This window comes from Colletotrichum orchidophilum (genome assembly GCF_001831195.1).
Source record: "Colletotrichum orchidophilum strain IMI 309357 chromosome Unknown Scaffold_18.1, whole genome shotgun sequence".
In the NCBI taxonomy this organism is placed as follows: Eukaryota; Fungi; Ascomycota; class Sordariomycetes; order Glomerellales; family Glomerellaceae; genus Colletotrichum; species Colletotrichum orchidophilum.
In genome coordinates, this window is record NW_019172974.1 from 320,938 (window position 1) to 345,470 (window position 24,533).

At 52.5% G+C, this 24,533-nt stretch overlaps 9 protein-coding genes across 9 annotated transcripts; 6 read left to right on the forward strand and 3 right to left on the reverse strand.

Annotated features, from left to right (window-relative positions):
* On the reverse strand, positions 1 to 946 carry CORC01_03114 (short-chain dehydrogenase; the record flags this gene model as incomplete). The annotated part of the gene is made up of 3 exons (XM_022614764.1): positions 1 to 495; positions 556 to 811; positions 909 to 946. 3 exons carry the CDS (start codon positions 944 to 946, stop codon positions 1 to 3), a joined length of 789 nt encoding a protein of 262 aa, XP_022478766.1.
* Positions 947 to 1,818: 872 nt separating this feature from the next.
* CORC01_03115 (Ras family protein) lies at positions 1,819 to 3,033 on the forward strand (the record flags this gene model as incomplete). Its single annotated transcript, XM_022614765.1, has 4 exons — positions 1,819 to 1,881; positions 1,948 to 2,012; positions 2,090 to 2,219; positions 2,287 to 3,033. 4 exons carry the CDS (start codon positions 1,819 to 1,821, stop codon positions 3,031 to 3,033), a joined length of 1,005 nt encoding a protein of 334 aa, XP_022478767.1.
* A 2,212-nt stretch (positions 3,034 to 5,245) lies between these two features.
* On the forward strand, positions 5,246 to 7,935 carry CORC01_03116 (glycosyl hydrolase family 2; the record flags this gene model as incomplete). Its single annotated transcript, XM_022614766.1, has 2 exons — positions 5,246 to 5,833; positions 5,887 to 7,935. 2 exons carry the CDS (start codon positions 5,246 to 5,248, stop codon positions 7,933 to 7,935), a joined length of 2,637 nt encoding a protein of 878 aa, XP_022478768.1.
* A 720-nt stretch (positions 7,936 to 8,655) lies between these two features.
* On the reverse strand, positions 8,656 to 9,155 carry CORC01_03117 (xylose isomerase TIM barrel; the record flags this gene model as incomplete). The annotated part of the gene is made up of 3 exons (XM_022614767.1): positions 8,656 to 8,779; positions 8,844 to 8,963; positions 9,019 to 9,155. 3 exons carry the CDS (start codon positions 9,153 to 9,155, stop codon positions 8,656 to 8,658), a joined length of 381 nt encoding a protein of 126 aa, XP_022478769.1.
* Positions 9,156 to 9,673: 518 nt separating this feature from the next.
* On the reverse strand, positions 9,674 to 11,419 carry CORC01_03118 (sister chromatid cohesion protein Eso1; the record flags this gene model as incomplete). The annotated part of the gene is made up of 1 exon (XM_022614768.1): positions 9,674 to 11,419. One exon carries the CDS (start codon positions 11,417 to 11,419, stop codon positions 9,674 to 9,676), a length of 1,746 nt encoding a protein of 581 aa, XP_022478770.1.
* Positions 11,420 to 14,139: 2,720 nt separating this feature from the next.
* On the forward strand, positions 14,140 to 14,382 carry CORC01_03119 (uncharacterized protein; the record flags this gene model as incomplete). The annotated part of the gene is made up of 1 exon (XM_022614769.1): positions 14,140 to 14,382. One exon carries the CDS (start codon positions 14,140 to 14,142, stop codon positions 14,380 to 14,382), a length of 243 nt encoding a protein of 80 aa, XP_022478771.1.
* Positions 14,383 to 15,812: 1,430 nt separating this feature from the next.
* CORC01_03120 (uncharacterized protein) lies at positions 15,813 to 16,886 on the forward strand (the record flags this gene model as incomplete). Its single annotated transcript, XM_022614770.1, has 3 exons — positions 15,813 to 15,920; positions 15,985 to 16,667; positions 16,730 to 16,886. 3 exons carry the CDS (start codon positions 15,813 to 15,815, stop codon positions 16,884 to 16,886), a joined length of 948 nt encoding a protein of 315 aa, XP_022478772.1.
* Positions 16,887 to 19,100: 2,214 nt separating this feature from the next.
* CORC01_03121 (alcohol dehydrogenase GroES-like domain-containing protein) lies at positions 19,101 to 20,343 on the forward strand (the record flags this gene model as incomplete). Its single annotated transcript, XM_022614771.1, has 2 exons — positions 19,101 to 19,124; positions 19,219 to 20,343. 2 exons carry the CDS (start codon positions 19,101 to 19,103, stop codon positions 20,341 to 20,343), a joined length of 1,149 nt encoding a protein of 382 aa, XP_022478773.1.
* A 1,561-nt stretch (positions 20,344 to 21,904) lies between these two features.
* CORC01_03122 (uncharacterized protein) lies at positions 21,905 to 23,056 on the forward strand (the record flags this gene model as incomplete). The annotated part of the gene is made up of 2 exons (XM_022614772.1): positions 21,905 to 22,156; positions 22,247 to 23,056. The coding sequence occupies 2 exons, from the start codon at positions 21,905 to 21,907 to the stop codon at positions 23,054 to 23,056; spliced, it is 1,062 nt and encodes a 353-aa protein (XP_022478774.1).
* Positions 23,057 to 24,533: the final 1,477 nt, after the last annotated feature.

Here is a 24,533-nt window from a genome sequence, read left to right on the forward strand (position 1 = left end):
CTACATCTTGCTCGGCATTCGCATGCCGCCATCTAACCGCAGTACTGTCCCATTGAGCATCACATTCTCGATAGCATGCCGGGCCAATGCTGCAAACTCCTCGGGCTTTCCCGCACGTACGGGGAACTCCATGGATCTCTCGAGGCTGGCGCGGACTTTGTCAGACATCATAGCAGTCATACGGGACTCGAACAGACTCGGTGCAATGGTAACAACGCGGATGCCGAAGCGGGCGAGGTCGCGGGTCATGGGGAGCGTCATGGCCGTGACAGCACCTTTACTCGCAGCATAGGCAACCTGGCCCTTTTGGCCGTCAAAGGCGGCAGAGGACGCGACCATGATGACGACGCCGCGTTCTCCGTCAGGCGTTGAGGGCTCGTTCTTTGCCATGAGGGCCAATGCTTGGCGGGTGAGGTCGATGGTGCCGCGCAGGTTGATGTTGAGGACAAAGTCCCAAGCGTCGAGGCTGAAGGGTTCACCATTGCGATCCAGTATCTAGCTCGGAATGTTGGACATTTACAAGACAGCAGCCGGGGACAAGGGGAGAAAGCGTACAGATGACGGATTTCCAACACCGGCGGCCGGAATGACGCCCCCGACAGGCTTTCCGGATTCCTTCACCCACGCGGCGGTGCCCTTGACGGCGGTCTCGATGCTCTTGGTGTCTAGGACATCGCAGACGAAGAACTTGGCTGAGGAACCCAGCTTGGAAACCAACTCGTTGCCGTTATCTTCATTCATATCCAGAATAGCGACGTTTCCTCCATTCTTGCATATCTCCTCCACGCAGGCCTGTCCCAGGCCAGACGCGCTGTCATGGGATGAAGGTTAGCGCGTTGGCCGTTGGCATGTGATCAGGGATGATGAGCTGGCCGGGGCAAGAGAGAACGTTGAGAAGCAATACTTACCCGCCGGAGATGATGAAAGTGCGACCTGAAATCTTCATAACGATGATGATGATGATGATGCTTGTCTGTGAAAAGTATGACTTAAATCACATGCGTTACAGTTGAGGCGTCGTGGGATATCAAACAGGGTACCTCACTGTTGAGGTGAAAGCTTACAGCGGGTGCTTCACTAAAGCTCGGTAGTCCGGTGAAGAATGGAGGTCAAGCCTCGGCAGCCGGTGTGGTTCCGGTGAGTGATGCCTGGTGGCTTGGTCCATTCTGGAATGTCAAGCCACGATTGGCGGGGTGTCCTGGAACCTTAGATAAGGCAGTACCTGCCGACTCGGGCAAGAGGTGGAACTACATCCCGGGCCGTCTGATAAGGTAAGGTAAGGTCAAGAGATACGTGCTCTGAGACAGCCACACTCGTGGGTGGGCTTGACGCTCGAGCCCCCATCCCTTGGTGGTGTGCCGTCATTCTGTTGTTGGCGGACCCAAGCAACAGGAATAGGTACACCGGGCAGGCCCAGAGCACGAGCGCAGCACACAGCACTGCACCAACCAACAATCAACCAGCCCGACGCTTTCAGCACAAGGCAGCGCAGCATCAGCATCCGACGCAGACCTCTTCTCCCTTGCCCAACTCGAAACAGACCCAACGCCTTTCTGCTCGTTGCGACCTCAACGTCGCCGCCAGTCTCAGAAGCCGCCGATTCTCCTGTTTTCTTTCCTAGTGTTTTGGTTTCTGCGAATCCTGCGCTTGGACGCGTTATCGGCCCAGACTGTCACCGTCTTTGCTTACAAACTGCAAACTGCACGAGTTCCCTCCTCCGCCTCTCCCCCGGCCTTATCGCTGCTGCGCCGCCGTCGCCCGACTTTTCCGACCGATACACCACATCGCGCTGCAGTAAACACATTCCGTACCGTCACGATGACGAGACCGCGTCGTTCCAGCGCCGCAAGCGAGGAGAGCAACGGCACCGCCGGCGAGCAGGTTAGTGAACCTCTGCACTCCGATCTGATAGCGAGTAAAACACGGGGATGCTGACGACATGCGCAGGAGCTGGGTAGTATGTACGACTACCTAGCAAAGATAATCTTGCTGGGACCGAGCGGGACGGGCAAGTAAGTTGCATCAACCCCTGGATCGAGCTCGAGACCAACTCCGGAACCTGGCTGACTTGCGCTTCTTCGCGATACAGGTCCTGTCTGCTTCACCGCTTCGTCAAGAACGAGTGGAGAGTCCTGTCGTCGCAGACCATCGGCGTCGAGTTTGCGAGCAAGATCATCAAGGTCGGCACCGGATCACGGCGGAAACGGATAAAGCTTCAGGTAAGGCCGCGATGCTCTCATCAACTACAACGGAGAAGGAGGGCGATGCTGACTTTGGGACAAATAGCTTTGGGATACGGCCGGCACCGAACGATTCCGCTCTGTTTCGCGATCATACTACCGAGGCGCCGCTGGCGCTATTCTTGTTTACGATGTCACGAATCATAGCAGCTTCCGCGGTCTGCAGCCTTTCCTCAACGACGCACGCGCACTAGCATCGCCAAATCTATCCTGCCTTTTGGTGGGCAACAAGCTCGATCTCGCGTCCGACCCCCTGATTGATACAAGTCTACCTCCGCCAACACCGAGCAGCGTCGGCTCCATGTCGTACTTTGCAAACGGCTCCGTCGGATCGACTGGAACAAGTCTACCTTCCCTCGGCACGCAACAGAAGGCCACGGAGGCGCCGGAAGGGCGGGAAGTCAGTAATGCCGATGCAAACAGATGGGCAGGGACGGTCGGTATCCCGGTGGTGATGGAGTCGAGCGCTTTTAACGGCGAAAATGTGGACGAGATCTTTGCGAGGCTCGCGAGAATGATTCTTACCAAGATCGAGCTGGGCGATATAGACCCTGACGACCCAATGAGCGGCATCCAGTACGGAGATGGATACGGAGGAGGATGGAATGCGGGAGCCAGCGACGGAGCGAGTATCAAGAGTTCCATGACTGGCGCGACACTCGACGAGGCGGTGGGAGGTGTCCGCAAACGAAGAGGCAGACGGAACACGCGCAGCGGCGCAAACTGGGGGCTGAGAGACTGGGAAGAGGTCTTCACATTGTCGAACCGACGTAGAGGTGGCAACTGCTGCTGAGGCTTCCTTTGTACTGCGTGGCGGGGAAGAGATGAAACTTGGATTCTTGCTGGTGTCTTCGGGCGTGGAGTTTTGCGAGGGAGGTTTTTGTCTCTTTTTCAAGGGATGGTCCGTCACAGGGCCGGGATACTACGGACTCGAGGGTCCGAGATTAGCGTTGGTATCTGATTTACTTGATGACGGAGGAGCCACGTTCGCTTCACAGGTCGAAGTTTGGGAGCTGGCGTTACGGACACGTGACGGGATAGATACCTCGCTCCCAGGTCGGGGCTGGTCGTACATTTACACGCTTCGTTCCCACAGCTACATACAATAATGACACTTTTGGTATATGCAGGCGATGCTTGTGTCGTGTGGCGATGTGACTTCTGCGGGCGCCTGGACGGATGGACCGTGAGGCGAACTTGGAACTATGTGCATGGTCTGATTTGTATTTGGAAGAGCAGTTTTGACCATCTCGAGACGGAGATTGGGCTTCCTGGGCGGGAATGCATCCGTCCCACTGGATGACCATCTGGGTGATGTTATGAGAAAGAACAAGATGCTCGAAAAGGAAACTTGAAACGGCGAGCTGCAGAGTCGCAATCCATTTGTAACACGGCTGAGAATTCCAGTGATTCGAAATCAAGAAAACTCTGTGAGAGAGAGAGAAAGACTGGCAATATGGAGCCTGCCGGCCGTCATGAGGCTGTCCTCGGGCACTAGAGGCTAGAGCATCGGAGAATGATGCAGCGACTCCCACATCTAATCCCAACTGGGAAAACGGAAGGCGTCCCTCCGCGACAGGACCCCACCGAGGTGAGCATGGGTCTGAAGGTGGAATTGGGGGAGACTTTTGGGGTAAGAGGCGTTTCTCCACTCGTCGGTGGTGATTTATATCCCCGACGGTGAGACTTGATGAGAATTATGGGAACTGGGACAAAGACGTTCGAATGGGATGAGATGCCGATTTGCCATGGCGAGTTGTGAGAGGATACCGGCGTGATGGAAACAGTGTGTTGCCAAGGATGTGTACTGCGCCGTCGGTCGGTTCAGAACCGGCCTCAGTCGGCGAGGAACACCATCACCAACGAAGAATCACGATTTCATGGTTGAACCACGTGAACAGAAGTGGACGGTCACCTCACCAAGAGGCCCCTTGGTCCTGCAGCCATGTGCGCGGCTGCCTCCGAATGCAGCCAACCGGCATGTTGACTTTATCCAGCAAGGGATGTAACCACACCGGGGCAGCATCTCTCTAAACAACGTCCTTTGGAGAGCGTACATCTTGTGCCTGTTGGAGAAAGGAGGTGTCCCTCATTCTCCGCGCGTGCCTGGCTTGGACTGGAAAGGGAATAAGTGAGAGCAGAGGGTGGAGGTGTGGGGGACCTGGCGCCCGGAAGCACCAAGGAAAGGTTGAGAAGAAAGTAACCTGGATCATGGATCGGGCGTAAAGGGAAGGGAATGGAGATGCATCTCGGCGGACGTCGTCCCGTCGTTCAGACTGAGCCAAGTAGCACAAGTTGGAGCAGCTCCTCATCCCGGGAATTGGACAAGTTGATCGAGCATCAGGGATCCTTTGGAAGCTCTGCGCCGCTCCCGAGGTGAGGCAAGCTATACGAATTGGAGGAAACTCACAATTAGAAAGAGCTAACGTGTGAGATAAGGCGAGATGAGGTGAGGTGAGGTGAGGTGAGTTCAAGTGGAGAGAGCTCCCTGGTCTGGCATGAGCGAGCGAGAGAGGGATGCATGGAGGAGAGGGTGAGGAGTATATGAAGACGACACATCCTCCCGACTTTTCCCACACGAGAAGGCCATTTCAATTGAATTGCTCTGATAGCCTTCATCCACAGCTACACAATCACACTTACTCATCGCCTCTCAAGATCGTCGCGAGGCTTTCAACTGAGCGAGAACAGTGTCTTCTCTTCCTTACTCTAGACAGACCTTTCGTACCTTACCTTAGCTCAGTAGTATCTATAACGACCACCGCAAGCTGCCCCTCGGCCCCTCCAAACCCCCGTCCCCATCCCGTATCTACTACCCCGCCATCCTCCGCGGGGCACCTGTGCTCGGTGCGCTCATCCCCGTCCGACTTCATCGTCGCTCCCGCGCGCGCCTGCAAAACACCCGACATTTCTTTCCCTTCATCCTTGGTGAGCATCGAATCATTTCCTCATTCAATCGGCATCTCTACGTGTTTCCGTTGCAAGCCTCCTCGCTCCTCCACGCTATGCGCGTTCATCCGGAACTCATCCGCAGGTCCGCCGCAGCTAACACCGCTTCTAGCCACCGCCGCACGCCCCAAACCATGGCGTCGCGAACCGTCATTCCCATCGACAAGAACTGGCAGTTCAAGCAGGCTGACAAGGAGGACAGCGAGCTCCTCGCCGCCAGCCAGTTCCCAACAAATGTTCACCTTGACCTCATCCACCACAATATTATCCCCGATCCGTTCATCGGCAAAAACGAGCTTGACGTGCAGTGGATCGGCGAAGTGCAATGGCTGTACAAGACCACCTTCGCCTCTGAGGCCATCCCCGAGGGCGCCAAGGCGATCTTGGCCTTTGAAGGCCTTGACACATTCGCTACCGTCGTGCTCAACGGCAAGACGATCCTTGAGACGGATAACATGTTTACACCAGAGCGTGTCGATGTCACATCTGTCCTCCAAAAGGATGGGGAAAACCAGCTCGAAATCACCTTCGACAGTGCCTACCTGCGTGGCTGGAAGCTGGTAGAGAAGTACCCCGATCACAAGTGGGGATGCTGGAATGGCGATAACTCGAGGCTTGCAGTCCGGAAAGCTCAATACCACTGGGTATGCCCCCAATCAACCTATCATCCCGAGAATCACTCTACTGACGCTGCCAGGGCTGGGATTGGGGTCCGACTCTGCTGACCTGCGGACCGTGGAGGCCAATCAACCTCGAAATTTACGAGTCCCGTCTCTCCGACCTCTACTTCGAGACCACCGTTGACGACTCCCTCAAGAGTGCCAAGGTCGTTGCCCACGCCACGACCGAAGGCAAGGCCTCAAAGGTCCGCTTCGACGTGTCCCTCGATGGCAAAGCGCTCGCCTCTGAGACAATTGACGCCAGCGACGATGCTACTATCTCAGCAACCTTCCAGTTACAAGACCCCGCGCTGTGGTACCCCATCCGCTACGGGAAGCAGCCCTTGTACACCGTGACTGCCATCCTTCTAAGCGGCACCGACGAGGTCGACACCCTGTCCAAGAAGATTGGCATTCGCAAGGTTGAGCTGGTGCAAAGACCTGTCAAGGAACAGCCGGGAACATCGTTCTTCTTCCAGGTCAACAACGTGCCCGTCTTCTGTGGTGGAAGTGACTGGATCCCTGCCGACAACTTCATCCCCCGCATTAGCAAGGAGAGATACTACGACTGGATTCGGCTGCTGTCGGACGGCAACCAATTCATGGTTCGTGTTTGGGGCGGTGGCATCTACGAGGAGCAGGCTTTCTACGATGCTTGCGACGAATACGGCATCCTCGTGTGGCAAGACTTCATGTTTGGGTGCGGCAACTACCCTACCTGGCCAGAGCTTCTGAAATCTATCGACAGAGAGGCGAGAGAAAACGTCAAGATGCTGCGTCACCACCCTTCCATTGTCATCTGGGCGGGCAACAACGAGGACTACCAGTACGCAGAGAGCGAGAACCTGACGTACGACCTCGCAAATAAGGACGCAGAGAGCTGGCTTAAGACGGACTTCCCAGCACGGTACATTTATGAGAAGATCCTCGTCGATACGTGTAAGGACCTCATCCCCGATACCTACTACCACTTTGGCAGTCCCTGGAGCGGTCAAGACACGAGAGATCCTACGGTGGGCGATCTCCACCAGTGGAACGTCTGGCACGGCACCCAAGAAAAATACCAAAACTTTGACAAGCTCGTCGGCCGGTTTGTGTCAGAGTTCGGCATGGAGGCCTTCCCCTCTGTCAAGACCATTGAAGCATACTTGCCCAAGGGTAAAGACGATCCAGACCGCTACCCTCAATCCTCAACCGTCGATTTCCACAACAAGGCCGACGGCCACGAGCGTCGCATTGCCTTGTACCTAGTAGAGAACTTCCGCTACGCTCCGGATCCCTTGGAGCAATTTGTGTACTGCACGCAGCTCATGCAGGCCGAATGCCTCGCCTCGGCTTACAGGTTGTGGAAGAGGCAGTGGAAGGGTCCCGGTAGGGAGTACTGCGGCGGAGCATTGGTGTGGCAGATCAATGATTGCTGGCCCGTGACTTCGTGGGCCATCTGCGACTACTACCTACGTCCGAAGCATGCCTACTTCACCGTCAAGCGCGAGATGGCACCAATCTCTATTGGCATCACCCGGACGGAACATAAGCACCCCAAGGACAAGTACACGCGCGTCGACATCGACACCAAGACGCAGATTGAGATCTGGGGCTCAAACCTTCAACTAGAAGACCTGACTGTCGACCTGCTCGTCAAGGCATGGGACGTTGAGACAGGCGAGGAGACGTACTCCGAGATTGTGGACAAGGACTTTGTCCTGCCTGAGAACAGGTCAACGGAGATGGCCGCCTTTGAGGTCCCCGTGAGGCAAAGGGGCGACGAGGCGAAGACTGTTGTCGCAGCTTACTTGATCCAGAACGGCGAGCAGATTGCGCGGTACGTCAACTGGCCTGAGCCGCTCAAGTATTTACACTTGCAGAAGCCCAAGAGCTTGAAGGCGACACTTGTTGAGGGCGATGATGTGGTGGAAATTAGTGCCGAAGTGCCAGTCAAGGGTGTTGCGCTGGAGGCTGAGGATGATGGTGTGGTCTTCAGCGACAACTTGGTTGATGTCGTCCCCGGTGAGGTTGTGAAGATTGGAGTCAAGGGAGCGAGCAAGGATACGAGAATTGAGACGAGGTATCTGGGTATGGTCAACTAGAATGAGATGCACGGGAGAGGGCCATTCTTCGGAAGATGCGGAGGAAGTAGAAGGTATTCTGAAAACCTATATAGATTGTCTTGCATTCCACGTCATAATGTTGGTCTGTGTTGATAGAACGGAAATGCTGTCTCTTTCCTATGAGTCTGTAGCTGCAACCATATACCCCCATGCGTGTCGACTTTATGAATCCCAAGAGCCAAGATCTCTTCTTTTAAATGCCTCGCGTGAAGTACCGTCGCCATGCTTCAATCCATGAATACAACCATCAAGGTTGAAAAGCTGTCTCAGCACTCTACGAGACCGCCAAGAAGACTCCCTCTAGGCGAGTATCCTCGACGTCACCAACTTCGGCACACGCTCTCGAGCTGTGGTAGGGATGGTATGGGTACGGTCTTGTTTTTAAATCACATGTTAGCATGCAGGTTCTAAGAGACTTTCGGTTGCTCTAGCAAATAATGAGGATCTGAGTGCAACTACCCGTACTCGGGAATATATGGACTCTGATAATCAGCGCCGCGAGTGGCGCTATGCTGCATACCTTTTGTCCAGAACCGCTCAAAAAAAAAAACCCCGTTCGGGCTTGTAAATGGGGTCTGACGGTTTGGCACACTGCGAGGCTTTCATTGTGTTGGGCCCATGCAGCCGTGGGCGTGGCAGATCTATAGAGGCATAAGCATTGTAGCCCGATCATTCAAGCGACGCCAGAGTCATTTTTCTCTAGGATTCAACTTCCGTGCGGTGTGACCTTTTGAGAATCTCTCGGTCTTCTACTGACTCGTCCAACGAGATGTCCGCTCTTACGCGGAGGCTGAGGCAGGATACCGTCGGCACAGAGCTCGGCCTGCGTCACGTTTGTAGTGACCGTTTACTTTGGCCCTCTGCCTAGGATATGTTTTGCCGCGTACGGGTTGAAAATGGAACGATGTCGGTGTGTCTTGTGCGTCAACCAACCCGCAAACCCCAGCTCCCCGTCGACATTGAAAGTGCGGTAGAACTCGACCGACTGGTCGAGAGTCCATATGTCGCTGTAATTCAAGTCAGCACTTGATTCAGAACCAATCCACTTTTTCATGGACATACCTTCCAGAATAAGCATTGGGGCCGGTACTCTTGTTACTTAACGGTATGAAGAGTGAGTTGCGCTGGGAGGATGGGTGGTGCAGACTGGAGTCAGTCCAGGTCTGCCAGAGTCCTTTGAGACTCTTCATCCTGTCCATCGTATGGGAGCAACAGGAATGCGTTTTCAGATACTTTTTCGGTTCCATAGACAATGATGTAGCACTACTGAGCAATCGAGATTGGGTGGTTTAATTATATTCAGCCCTGTCGGCAGATTTGAACGCCTCCATGCCAAGGTGGATGCAACGTGGATGACTGAAATAGCCATAGAAATGACTGCTATTCGCTAGACCGCGATGGGAGCGCAAGCCTACCTCTGTCGGGAAGGAATCCGCGCCAGCGTGCCGGCTTGATAATCCCTGCGCGATGCTTGTGCTACCTTATCCTGCCACCCCTGCCGTGGTTGCCCCCCTCCCGAGCGTTCTTCAGATAGGCCGTGTATAAAGAGACTTGATCCTGAGGTGTCTGGTCTTTTTGGGGGCTGACATTCATCGATCGAGTTGGCCATGTAGTACACAAAGGAAGCCCCATTGGGAAAGTTGCATGTGGAGAATGACAACATGGAAGCGGTCAGATCACGTCGGTTGGCACGTGTTTCTGCCATGATCGTGGAAGATCAGCTCTCTTCATTCTGAAGCTCCACTGCGATATGCCAGTCCAGATGTTCAAGTACTTCTTGGGGCTGTACAGACTCGCTACATTTCGGACACAAGTAGTGCTGCCCTTGCTCGTCCTCTAAGCCACCTTCGACAGCTCTGGGTGAGGTAGTTGCAGTAGCTAATCTCGCGGATTCTGGGTCGTCGGTGGATTGGCCAGCGACATGCACCCTCTTATAGTCCGCAGGCATAATAGTCGTGTCTCCTTCTCTATTTCGTTTGCGAGGAGTTGTAGAGGTGCTAGAGGAAAAGAAGGACGTGATGCGCTGCCCGGCATCAGTTGTGGGCATCCCGGAATCCAGATTCGACATGCTGACGGATATACCCAAGCACGGCCAAGACTCCCCATGGCTTGTTAGATCCTTGAGTAGTTCATGCAACATGTTGAATATGGTATTCCGGTTGATCTCAAGTTGTGGTGGGATCGGGGCTTGCTTGGATCGTGTCGGGCCGAACCGTCCCCGGATATGGTGGTGAACGGCAATGGTCTTGGGTCTTCGAGGAACCTCGGAGTCTAGATCGAGGTCATGGAGTCGCGACTCAAGATCTGCGGCGAAGATCTGAAGCCATTTACTGGCTTGTTGAAGATTTTCCGCTCGTGGTACAAAGGTCTTCGCAGCCAACAGAGACTGAACTTCACTCCGGGGCCTTACTGGGCCTGTTTCCTCGCCTCTGATCGCCCTAAACACCCATTGACCATCATCGGATCCCAATTCTGACCTCATTTCTGAAAGAGAGACTTGAAGGAGATCTCGTATGCCATCAGAACCAAAAGTTTTGGCGATTCTCTGACCAAGCTGCCCTCCCAGGCCGGAAAGCGAGGTGGCTTTGAGAGTCGGCATAATGACGGGGATGGATTTGCGCCTGATGATCGTTTGGCCGGCTGGCTTGTTCATCCGTGAAGCGACCTTGGCGAGCATCTTGTTGTGACTGATGCCGGCAGAAGTGGTGAGTTGCATTTCCGCCTGGATCTCTTTGCGGATATTGCGAACAATGCCAGCTCCAATGCTCAGAACTATGTCGTCCCAATCAAGGGTGAATTCAGGATCACGAGTATGTGGAGGACTCATCACCTTATCGGACTTCCAGTTGAGTGATGTGTCCACCAGGGGCAATGGTAAACTCTGTTCAGGGTTGTTGCTGAGCGATTCCAAGACAGGGAACCGTTCCGTTAGCATCTGGTGAACCTGAGCTGAGAGGTCCAGATAGAACTCATCCACACCGGCTCTCTCGATTGTAGGCGCAGGCTTGACCGGCAAGATCTTCCGGACGAGCTGGATAGTCCTTCTCGACATGTGGCGATACGGATCCAGGGAGGCCTTGTCCGTCTTCAAATGATCCAACACGTCGGTCCTGTACCTCCAGGAGTCATCTCCTTCCCTCCAAGTCGGGACATGCTGAAGGACGATGTCTGGGCAAAGTCGGCACGCTTCCTCTGCCGAGATGGTTCTCTTAAGCCCGCGCTCCTTGGCTGCGTAGTTTAACGCGATGATGGCGTTCCATTGTCGTACTGCGAGGGGTTTGGAAGGGGGAAGACCTAGCCTCACAGATTCATACTGGGCATAAAACGAGTCGTAGTCGATTAGTGCGACAACTCGCAGGGGCGATTCTGGCGATGATTGTGCCAGGAGCTGCAGGTCGTGCTGGGTAAATTGTGACTCTGCAATCCCCGGCTCAGTCGGGAACTCGATGCTATCATCGGACATGGCTGTGATCTATGGAGCTCGGCAAAATCGTGTCAGCCGACTTGTTCAGGGTGCCCATAGCGCCCATAACCCAACTAGGTAGGCAATCGCAGCTTTAGGGCGCAAACTCCATCGGATAACTGGAAGGAAAAGTTGACGAATTTGCCGTTGATCAAACCCAAGCTCAAAGGGAGCTTGTGGATTTGAAGAAAGTGTCCTCCCAAGTATTCCGCAAACTCTGCTTGCCTGGCAACATGGGGTCTCTCTAGCCGTGCTGTGAGATCTTGTTATAGTGCAACCTTGGATCGCACTCGGTCGTTAACTCAACCGATCGCTCACTGATGCGGGGTACGAGGAGAGTTTCAGTGCACAAAAATGTCCTAGGCTGAGCTTACGGCTACTCTTCCCTTGTATCACCGTCGATATCACTATGACCCGAAGTAGCGACGCACTGGCACACACACACTCCTAGAAACAATCCTCCCTACATTAGGGTAACCATCGCCTTTCAACACTCGATCTTACATTTGATACCATGCTTTTTTTACTCTATTTTAGGGCTCCTGGCGTTTGGCCAATTTGCGTTGGCGGACACTGTGCTTTAGGCCCAACGCTTCCATTGTGCCCTACAGGAGTGCTCACACACATCGTACGCCTGACGAAAGCCACGGTTGGTGTTATTGCCATCGAAGAGGCGTGAAGAGACGTCTCGATGAATGGCTGGCTAGTGCAGCCTGCAATGATACCCAATAACCCTAGATTTGACAAGCTGGCTCTGGGATATCAGGGTGTGTCTCTTAGCACTCTCACCCACAAGGTATGAGCAATACTACCTATCAAACCCACCATACAAAAAGAGATCGGACTGAAACCTGGCAGTTTTACGCCATTGGACGAACGGGAGGTGTTGCCCGTTTTAAATGATCTTCAGCGGGATTGTTTGTGGTTCTGTAAAATCAGCTTTCGTCTAGCAAGATCCATATCGTTGACTCATCAGCCATCCATATTATTCCCCTTCCCGTAATGACATCAAAGCTGGAAACGAAAATAGACGCAATACTAGAGAATAGAACCTAATTTCATTAATCGTTTTGCATTCTGATTCTACGGAGATGCCGTTCAAAAGTTTCAGCTAGGGCTGCTTAGATAATCCCAACTCAAATAAGGATAAGTACCTCTAGTAACATGTTTTTGTCTACACGGAAAACAAGAAATTATATAAAGGTAGACTTTTTAACAAGAATATTTCCAAGGTTGTATAGGGGGTGTTTTATTTATAAAATAGACCTTTATATTGATATCATTGACCGGGTGATATTCCCTGTCTTTTCTTGGCAGGCAGCCAAAACTTCTGAACGGCACCTCCGTGCTGCGTGGGGAAAGCTTTATTAGTGTTCACTAGTAGAAACTTTCTGTTCACTAGCCCCCTCTCTGCGTCAAGATTAGATTATGCGGCGACTAATTACCTCTCCCCACGTCACCGCAAATAAATAAAATAGGGCGAAGGCAATTTCCGGTTCGCAAGCAGCGCCTTCCATGACGGATCGGATCGGAGATCAAGCTTTATTCCAGTAATGTAGCCTGTTCATAGAAGAACGTGCTACTGACGAACCCAATTGAGAGTTCTGACATGGCTTTCATCAGTCCCTAGCATTCCTACATTTTTCTTAAGATTGTCCTGTTAGAGCATCATGTGTAACTTCATCCGCTTGGGGTGTTGCCCCCTTCTTTACGGCAATGTAAGCGTTGCTACACGCTGGCGGTGTGAAGAGGGGGGAAATGGGATGCATAGAGGCAAACTAAGACCAGTTCGTAACAGTGTAACTGACTGGAAGGATTGATTCGCCATGGGCTAGGCGTGAGAGAGCAGTTCAAATACGCGAACTCCGGTGTACAGTTAAAGTAATCGCGGATGGGGATGAGCACGATGAGTGAGGTAGTAATTCAAAACTTTGTGAACGGATGTGCTGCAGACACGATGAAGCCGTTTTCGTGTCCTGGATAGTGTGTAGCAGGCAACTATGACTGACTGGTCTGGTAAAGCAAGCTAACAATATCATACAAAGTAGCTGAGGATACCAGATCTTTGCACTTGACTATTATTAGTTGAGAGCGAGTAATACCTGAGACCAAGAGACTATGCGTAGCATATCATTCGAGATTTCGGCCAAAACTAGTGGCTCGGCATCTCCGGACCTGAACTCAATCATACTTAAGCAAGAAGGCTGTTTGTTCCATGACTTGGTTGCTCACAGTGGTTTGCGTGTTTATAAAGTCTTTCCAACCGTCGCCCACAGCAAGCCTTTGGTTGTCGTCAGGAAAACACACATCTCTTTACCTCGACATATCTGACGGTTGATCACTCCAATATGGTGAGAGATGTTCTCCCTCGTGCTGCTGACTTGACTTAACGCTAACTGAAGGAGCTCGCTTCTGCTCTGTTCAATTTCATTTTGGGTTTTGGGCTCTTGTCGCTCACGCAGGCACAACCCAAGCCTGATGACTCTGAGCCGCAGCCTCAGCCGCTACCTCTGCCGCCTAATGCCCTCCCACTCGCTTTAGTTTCTGGTCCTGAACCGAAGTTGTATCGCTACCACTGGGACTTTTCCTTGAAATCAGCTTCCAACAACGTACTTGAACCTACGGAATATAGTTTTGATGGTGTCAAAATCGCCGTGTTTCGATCCCCGATCAAATTGAGCAAAGCAACCAAAACAACCAAAACAACCCAGCGTCAACAAATGATCTTTATTCATCTTGAGAGCAGGATGAGTGACATGGACGCTATTTGGCAGATTTACCAGGGAGACAAGATCGTCACGCGCTACAGCGAAGTCCAACGCCAAGCCGAGTCGTCTAGGCTGAAGTCGACGAGGGAAGGCACCTTTGCCATGATCCCATATGACTCTACTTTGGACATCACCTTACACTGGAATTTGACGGATATCCCAAAAACGACGCCGTTAACTGCGGGCAGCAATTAACGCCATATACACCCTTGTGACAAAGGACAAAGGCCAAAAGTGGTGGACCGGCCGGTCCCAATCATTTACGTCGTGGCTCTTGGTCTCTGAACGCTATATCGGGAGTGGCACGAAGTAGCCCTTCAAAAGTTTTCGCTTAGACTGCCGAGACACAACAGGGAATATCACCCAATCAACCGAATCGGTATACAGGTCTACTTTGCGCTCAGGATTTCGCTGAACAGTCCCCTTTTAATACCTCTTAGAGATACTCAATTAAATAGAGAGGATGCTCTATAGGTCGTTACCTGTAATGAGGAAATACTTTATGAAGTCCTTGTCCTTATCGAGCTCAAGATGAAGACGGCCATCGGTGACTTTGAGGATTGCTAGCGGCTGAAGTAATAGCTTAGCGAGAGCATTGAGGAGTATGGTTGCTGCTACGTCGAAATCCTATTGGTCGACGTGGGGGTGCCTTTATTTTCGAGATAGAAAGTTTATAGAGTTTTTCTGTTGTTTGGAAACGTTCGTACAGCTTTGCTCACTTAATTTCGGTTGTCCTCATGTTAGTGATGTATGTGATCTCTTACCGTGACTCTAAAGAGCTGGTCTCTATACTTTACTCCTCCGAAGCCCTTTTGAGGTGGCCTAGCTGCCGCAGGGCGCTGGAGAGGCTCGTCCTGACAAGGGATGTCCTATAGCTAATTATTGACAACAATAAGTATCGTCAACGTATGCAGGCCACCAAACGACGCTCATAAGATCGTATAATAGCGACTCACTAGAATACAAATCTTTCAGAATTGCTCTAGCCATGGGGGGATCTTGATGTTCCCTATTAGGACTTCAGGCAAAGGGGTAATAATAGGGTAAACGATAAGGCAGACTAGGTAGATAACTCCGGTCTGTTTCTTTTTAGGACTTTAGGAAGAGAGAGGACGTAAAGAAGCAGTATAGGCACGTCCCTAGCCTCGAATTCTCTTATATCCCTTCTTTAGACAATACATACCTATAAAAATATGTGAGCATCCTTCTCGTAAGGCCAGATTATAAGGCAACAGTAACTATCACACTACCTCGTGATCGCGTTTAGACATAACATGACTAATGAGTCTTCTTAGTGCTAGGGATTCGGTGCTATGTATGATGTGAGCGCCAACTCCCAATTCCGAGAAGGTTCCTAGGAAGTATTCTACAGCTTGGAGCGGACTTGCGGGGTTGCGGAGCTGCGGAGAAGAATGGAGAATAGGAGACGCCCGCGGCCCATGACGAAGCAATACAACGACATGGCAAATAGACTGTCCCTCAATTACCAATCGATAAAAGTTTCAACGTTATCCAATGAGAGACAGTGCTTTTAAAAAGCGGCCGCCAACTTGACTTCTCCTCAGCATGTCGACCATCTTCACCTCTTCTCCTAGTCAAACCCATCCATCGATCAAACAACAGCCATGGTTTCCATCATCGCAGTAGCTGGAGGCACTGGTGACCTCGGCCGTACCATCGTCGAAGCAATCCTCGCAGACGGGAAATTCTCGGTCATCATCTTGAGCAGGAAGGTATATTGTCCCAGACCTCGTGCCTTGCAGGCTTCGATATCTGTCTGACTAGCAAAACCCGTAGGCGGATGACGATAAGGAGAAAGAAATCGGTGCCCGCATCCTGCCAGTCGACTATAGCAGCGTCGACGATATTCTCAGGGTATTGGAAGAGAACAATGTGCATACGATCATCTCCGCCCTCAACATTTCGTTTTCCGTCGAGCCAGAGTTGAACTTGATTGCGGCCGCCGACCAAGCCAACAGCACCAAACGATATGTCCCCAGCATTTGGGGCGCCGAATTCACCAGCGAGCAAGTTCATACCTCGAGTGATTATTGTATTTTGTTCATGAAGACTAATACATATTCCCCTGTTTCCAGAGACGCAGAGGAGATGCCCATTGTCAAGCCAAAGATTCTCGTCGCCGACGCACTGAAGAAGACGAACTTGGAGTTTACAACATGGCACCCTGGCTACTTTGCTGACTACTATGTGTGCCCGCCGCTGAAAAGTCATCTCAAGAGCATAGTTATGGCCGTGGATGTCGTCAACAACAAAGCGGCCATCCCAGGATCTGGAAATGTGCCAGTAGCATTCACTTTCACACGGGACCTTGCCAAGTTCGTCGCCGCGTCCCTGACCTTACCAATGTGGGAAACGGAGACGTATCTTGTGGGTGATAAGTTGACGTGGAATCAGCTCGTTGATCTCGCTGAGGCAGCCAAGGGTGTCAAGTTTGACGTAACTTATGATTCTGTTGAAAGGTTGAAAGCCGGAAAGGTGACGAAATTGCCTCGGCAAAGATCACCTTATCCCAACATTTCAGACGAGCAGGTACAAATTTGTTTGCCAAGTTTGGCCTCATGTTCGAAAGGGGTGTTTTTGACTTTAAAGTCGATGTCTCTATTGCTCAGGAGTTCCCGGATATCAAGCTGAGGTCCATGAAGGAGTTGTTGGAAGAGGCGTACAAGCTTGAAGCTTGATCCTGCAGCAGTTGGGAATGATTTGGGGAAAGCATGTTGAGGAACCTCTGATGTAATCTAATTCAAGAATCAAGGACAGCTGTTCTGACCGCTGTAGAAAGCAGGATTCATCTTACTTTTTTTTTTTTTTTGGCTCAGCTGAAAGACTTCACCATGCAAAGCTTTGTACATTGCCTTCATGGCTGCAATTTCGCATGAGTGCATGCCCAGAATCCGCGACTCAGATAGGCTCTGCGAAATACACCTGCGGCTGTCAATGACAGCACGCACAAGCCCCATGTGCCATGGCATGACAGTGGTGGTCGAAGACGATTCGGGCGATCTCGGAGGTAAAGAATGTGGACTCGGCAGGAGGCCGTTTCCCCAGATCGACAGATTGCCCTGCAAGTGTCCCAAGACGTGCACCTAGCAGACGGAAGGATGTTCCGAGAGCCAAGAAGGTTCGGGTGGGACAGGAACATAAATATCGAGGTAATCCCCTGTCGAGCGCTGCTATGCTGGCAAGAAAACCTAAGCAGAACCGACATCGAACCGGCATCAACGTCTTCACGTAAATTCCTGCGAGTTCCCCCGAACTGGCCAACACCAAGCACAACACCTCAATGTGGATGATTCCTACTTTCCTTATGTCCGGGCCTTCGCCCTTGAGCTGATGATAGACGAGCGAATCACCGGAGTTGCAACGAATTCGGAGTGAATCTGCAAGAATCGTACCACAGGATTCGGACGTGCCGGATGCTCACGAAAGGAGGAGACACATGGTATGAGAGAAGGCTGGAGGTTGAGCTTGGCAGCTCGCAGCCTAGCCCTCGGAGGGACTCCGTTCATAGGAAAGGGGGACGATGGGGAACTCGAAAGCCATCACGAATCAGCAAAACTTTTCAAGAGCACATGACGACAAGCGCTGGGTCACGAACAACGTGACATGAAAATAATTTTCAAAAAGGAGAGAGGTGAGGAAAAGGAGCGGTAAGACTCAAACCGGCCGAGAGGTGAAGCAGTATGACCCAAGACCGGGAACGTGTCTCCCCCTCTTCCCCACCGCGCCCCCAGATCTTTCTGGGGTCTTTGCTTTCAAACCCGCCAGAACCCTTTTACGGATCCAATTCGCAGGTTCCCATTGGCGCGGGTAAAATCCTGGATAAATAGGCCAGGCCACAGGACGCTAAGGTCGGATACAATGCGGCTGCGTTGCGCGCCTATGACACCTGGGACACTTGGTCCACTGCAATTCCCCATGCTTGGGCGAGAGAAAGCCATCCGAGGAGTCGAGGACTTAACATTGTTGACTTTGATCGAGACGAAGTCGAGACGAAACAAGTCAATCGACAAGGAGTCTTCCAACGCCCCTCGTCAAGTCCACGACCCCGGTCATTTGTCCCCATGAAGGCTCCTCTTCCAGACCACCTACAGAGTACATAGAGAGACTCTTTGGCCTTATCATAGGTACCACCCTATGCTCTCACGAGACGAGCAACAATGTGGCAAAAGTTGTAGAGCTCCCCAAGTAGCAACCAACCTAAACCAACCCTCTCTTTTCGTTTTACCCTCACCCCACACCTGCGATAGCTCTCCCCCATCCTGATAACTGGAGCGCAGTCAAGGAAGAGTCTCGACCGCCCTGGCAGGGAACGAGGTGTATGGATTCGGGTAATGACGCGGGATAATCAAGAGCGTGGAACTTTCCTCCAAGCTCTAGGCTGGAACTGGGCAGTCTAAGACGCGCCGCAATGAGGGGCAGCCGTCAGTCGCACAGAACACCGCTGGGTTGGACGATGCGCGAGCTTGGTGGTTTCTCATCCACGGCTCACGGCTCGCTCACTCATCCTCCCAGAGCAACTCGGTCGCATTCCCGATCCTGATCGCGTCCTCCACATCCCTCCAATTCATCCAATCCCGACCCATCGCACCATCACTGCGGGCCTGAGCCGCGGTCATAGCTATTTAATCCATTGCGCGCCTGTCCACGATACCCGGAGCTTCACCTCACCTCTCGCTCTTCTTGGTCGTCCATTATCTAACGTTCCGATTCTCTCTACGCCCCTCAGACGATACCCCTTTTGCACAGGAAGCTGCAACTTTGTAACAGATACCCAACAAAAAGTTACTTGACTTTGTGTTTCCTCGGTGGAACGAGCACCGACCACTCAACTCCAAAAAACCCGTCCCTCACCAAGTCTTTGCTCTTCCCTGTAACCCCGCAATCCATTCATCATGGCCGGCACTGAGGGCAAAAGCGTATGTTTACCTCCTTCGCAAAGACCTTGTCCCCGCCGGGGAGGTCTTTGTCCCCGCCGGGAAAAGCTTCAGCAACATCTACTTACACGCGTAGAATCTCTCCTTCATCCTCAACAAGCCCCACGACGTCGAGTTCGCCGAGCGCCCCGTCCCTAAGCTCTCCGACCCCCACAATGTCCTCGTCGCCATCAACTACACCGGTATCTGCGGCTCCGATGTTCACTACTGGGAGCACGGCGCCATCGGCCACTTTGTCGTCAAGGACCCCATGGTCCTCGGCCACGAGTCCGCTGGTACCGTCATTCAGGTCGGCGAGAACGTGAAAACTCTCCAAGTCGGCGACCGCATCGCGCTTGAGCCCGGCTACCCTTGCCGTCGCTGCGGAGACTGCCTTGCTGGTCACTACAACCTCTGCCCCGAGATGCGCTTCGCCGCGACTCCCCCCTACGATGGCACCCTCACCGGTTTCTGGACCGCCCCCTCCGATTTTTGCTACAAGCTGCCCGATAACGTCTCCTTGCAAGAGGGAGCTCTGATTGAGCCCTTGGCCGTCGCCGTCCACATCACAAAGCAGGCCCGAATCACCCCCGGCGCCTCCGTCGTCGTCATGGGCGCCGGCCCCGTCGGTCTTCTCTGCGCCGCCGTCGCAAAGTCCTTTGGTGCCACCAAGGTTGTCAGCGTCGACATTGTCCAGTCCAAGCTCGACTTCGCAAAGGACCTAGCCTCTACCCACACCTACCTCTCCCAGCGCGTCTCGGCCGAGGAGAACGCCAAGGCCCTCATCAAGCAGTGCGATCTCGGCGCAGGAGCCGACTGTGTCATCGACGCCAGCGGCGCCGAGCCCTCTATCCAGACCAGTTTGCACGTCGTCAGGATGGGCGGCACCTATGTCCAGGGTGGCATGGGCAAGGCCGACATCAACTTCCCCATCATGGCTCTCTGCTTGAAGGAGGTTACTGCCCGCGGCAGTTTCCGCTACGGCCCCGGTGACTACAAGCTCGCTATCGACCTTGTCGCCAACGGTAGCGTCAACGTGAAGAAGCTTGTTTCCGGCATTGTCGAGTTCAAGCAGGCCGAGGAGGCTTTCAAGAAGGTCAAGGAGGGTCAAGTCATCAAGATCCTCATCGCCGGCCCCAACGAGAAGGTCGATGGCACCTTCAGCACCGAGGTGGACCCTAAGAAGGCGGCCGAGAACGGCGACAAGGGCGGATGCTGCTGAGCGATCGGCGGGGATCACAAGAGTTAGATAGAAAAAGCGATGACTGGCGAGCGGATGGTATTGAAAATGGGCGTATCAGGCGGATTTGCCATGTATTTCTCGGCGCATGCAGCATGTTTGGATGGGTTTTGATGAAGCGGAGCGAGGGGCACAATGTATGTTTGCATTGAATTTGATTAACCAAGAATCATACCCTTTCTGCACTTTATGGGCTTACGGAGTATTCCCACACTCCTCATGCCAACTCCGGCTCTCCCAAGGGGCTGGCAAGATTTGCCGACGCTGAAAAAGGTAATTTGCTATCTGGAGGCTGCCTCTCTCTGCCTAGAGCATCGTCAGTCCCACAGATCAAGCATCATACGACAACCTGCGCCCTTTATGAATTAGTGTCGGTGTCGTCTGAAACCTCACCACAAGGCAATGGTTACTGGCGGATTGTTATGTGTTAGCTGTCTGCCATTAGTCACACCCAACGGTCGCGTAATTCCGAGTCATCGCTATCGCGACAACGCAGAGCCTTATTTCCCCCATGTGCCCATGCATGTGCCCATGTCACTTGGTGGAAAGGAAGCACCCATTCACGGCCACGAGATAAACGAGTCACAGGCATGCAAACTGCGCAAAACTCCGCCCTCCCGTTCAGCTGAAGGCGCCACCAAGCGCACTAGTAGCTCGAGCGTCACTCTTGGCCCCCGAACCGGCCTAGCCCGGACGCCTCGGGGTCCACAACCTCACCCGTTCCGCCCTCTCACCCCCGGTCACCGCGGAATCTCTAATGTCCCCCATATGAACCCTGATCAAGCCGGGCAACTCGACCTCAGACATGGACGAGGTAATGGCACACACAGCAGCCACCAGTGAGAACAAACGTTCGCACCCACGACTCACCACAAGACCATGCCGACCACCCGCATTACCGCAGCCTTGCCAAGGCCAGCCATGTCAACCTTGCAGATTAGCTGAGCCACTGAACAAGCACTCAACCGCACTAGACCCCGACTCATGGCTACTCACGGCCGTTTCTAGCTTGTATAGAATCCACAATTAGGCTTTCTTCGTCTCTATACACCAATCTGGGAACCAAGCCTCTCACAGGCCCGGTCACTTTGTTGTATGGGAGCCTCATGCAAATCTCCCGCTAGACTCAAGCCTCTCCTGGGGCTGGCTCACAACAAGAACCCTGCATCACGATAGACGCCATCAGGCACATGTGGCACGCCCAAAGAGCGGAAAAGAATGGAGGCTGATAGACGGAATGGTCTGGTTGGCTGCATGGGAGATGTGGGCGACGATGTCGGCTGCCCCCTCCCTTGACTCGTCCTTCTCACATTCTGTTTGAGTCTCACGCCATAAGTATGTCTGTACCTGCCCATGTCCACCATGGCGCTCTTGGTTCTCTTGTCCCCGGTTTCCCACGATCTCTACGACACCTTCTTCCCACCCACGCCGACGCCACGGCTGCTGAGACTGTCGAGTCGACAGAAGACAAGATCATCCCTTCTCGCTACACAGCCTTCCTTGCCCATATCTAGCATCCTTTGCTCTTCAACTTTGGAGCATCATGGAAAATTCCCAACATCACCAACAGCCCCAGATGCAGCCGCAAACACAGCCTCAACCCCAGGTTCAGCATCAACCACAGCAGTATACCCATCATGCTTCAACCGGCCCCCCACCACCTATGATCATGACACCTGCGTGGATAATTGCTATCCGTGGCGTTCAGTTTTTCCTCGCCATTGTGATCCTCGGCTTGTCAGCAGCTATCATTCACTGGGTATACATGGATGAGCTCGGCCTCGCCATCGCCATTGTACGTCGTTTTCTCTATGAACGCTCCAATCTTTCCATGCCCTTATGTTATCGCCAAGCTCTTGAAAACTCCCCAAACTCACACAATCAGCCTCTCTTCACATGGATCATTGTGCTTTACGCAGTACTTTCCGAAAAGATTTCTTCTCTCCGCAGCCTCTACCATACCTACGCTGTCCTCGCCCTGGACCTCTTCCTGGTCATCCTCTGGCTCGCGACTATGGGCGCCTGCGCCGCCCGTCGCTCAACCTTCACGGTTGACGTGACAGCATCGTGCACCTCGGATGGCTCTGCTGTGAACTCGGGAAGTTGTACCGTGTACAAGAGGTTCATCGTTATGAGCCAGGGGGCATTGGCAATGTTCTCTGCGATTGCAGGGCTGTCTGCTCTCCAGTTCATTCTCTTCTTGGTAACCTTCATCTGGACTCTAGTCCAATTCCTGAATTGGAGAAAGACCAACGCGCCTGCCGCTGCCGCGAGTGCTAGCCAGGGCGAGATCCAGATGGAGTCCAAGCAGCCGTTCCTCACACAGCAAACAGCGTACCAGCAGCCGCACAACGCCCAGGTCCCCCAGCAGCAGCAGCAGCAGCAGCAGCAGCAGCAACAATTCTACCCGCCTCAATCCTACACACCTCAGCCGCAGGCTGCTCAACAGTACCAACAGCAACCGCCTCAGCAGTTCCAGGAGATGTCCAGCCAGCAGCCCCAGCAACAACAATACCCTCAGCAGACTCCTCCGACCCAGAACTACACTCAACAGCCGCAGGATTTTCAGCAACACCAGCAGCAGTACTCTCCTCAGCCCTATACCCCTTCACCCGTCAACGGCACGGTTTCGCCGACGAATTCTCCGCCCCCTCAAGGACAGACTTATGCCTACCCCCCTCAGGAGCTTCGGTAGACATTGGTCGTGAGGCACGAAGACACGACGGTGAACTGATGAACTGAAACTTGTATGAATGGCATAAAACTGCTCGTTGTATGACGAGTTGTCGTACTGGATGGTTTGGTCGATGGATTGGTCTGTTTTCTTGGGTTGATGGAGTTGGTGTGAGGTTGGCAGGGACGCTGAAGTCTCATGAGTTGCTAGTTGCTTGCTTCGATTTGGATGATACCTTTATATAAATGCTTTAATGAGATTGTCCCGTTTTCCAATGAAGAACAAGCCGCGGAAATCCTGTCATTATGTGACTTTGATCCCACCCGTGCTGCGCTTGAACGAACATGTCTTGGTCATGAGACAGATTCCGCCACAACTTGAGGCCAACGCCGTCCAAAGTAGCGTAAGCTTTATCTCTTAATTGCCTGCCAGATTTGGAAAGCCTAGACTGCATTTGAAATGGGATACATTGTCATCAGGCAGGGCTTAGCTGCAGCAACAAATCTGAAGCAGGGAAGATGTAATTTTTTTAGTCTTCAACAGCCTAGAATACAGTGCTTAATACCATGTGATTGTTGGGTACATATTTGCTTATCACGATTTATGAACACGAGATCGCACTCTCCCTGTCGATCATCTCGTTGATTATGCTTGCCCTTGGCGACAGGCCCTTTTGCCCAACTGTCCATTTTGTCCTTCAGGAAAGTTCACCCTCCAGATCGTGCTGTGATGTGGACAACTATTTTTCTCTAATTGAAACAGTTGGCCGGAGAAACTTGGGACTAGTGGTATCGAAGCGCCGACTTGTATGACATCTCCCGAGATAAAGACGTACGCGCTCAGCATATCACTCGTCTTCAAGGCTGAGAAACTCATCCTGAGAGCATGTTTTCTTCTTGAAGTTTTGCGCGCTGGACGTGATGTATGACTTGTTTCACTCTTTCACATGAGAACACCGCTGGAGAGCCTCATTATTATAATCATAATCAACAGCTCGAAGGAAAGTATTGAAGTGGAGAAAGAGCGCCAGCTTCATTTTGCAAGATGATTAAATCTGCAAGTAGTTCTACACGGCAACCATCACGGGTGTTGCCTAAGAAGCGGTGGTGCTCCCTTAATTTGCTGCTTTGGCTCAATTGCACTCTCGTGGCAAGTGGTTTGAGCCGGTCGTGCTCAGGCAGAAGCTTCAACCCGCACATCACAGATTCATAGGGAATAGCTTCCAAATGGACTTTCTCTAGATACATTCAATAAACAAGCAGATAAATCTCTTCGGTGCGATGAAACTCTCAATTACCAATATCATCCCATCAACTCAAAATTATTGGAAATCAACTCTTTATTCTTTAATATGAAGACCTATATGAACGTAGCTCTTCTCTTCTAGACCGTTTCTCCAGCAACACACGCCTCTGGTGCCGCGGGAGGGGTCGCAAGATTGGATAGAAGGAGAGATCGCCTACGCCGAGACCTACAATATCACCCTTCGGGATAGCGA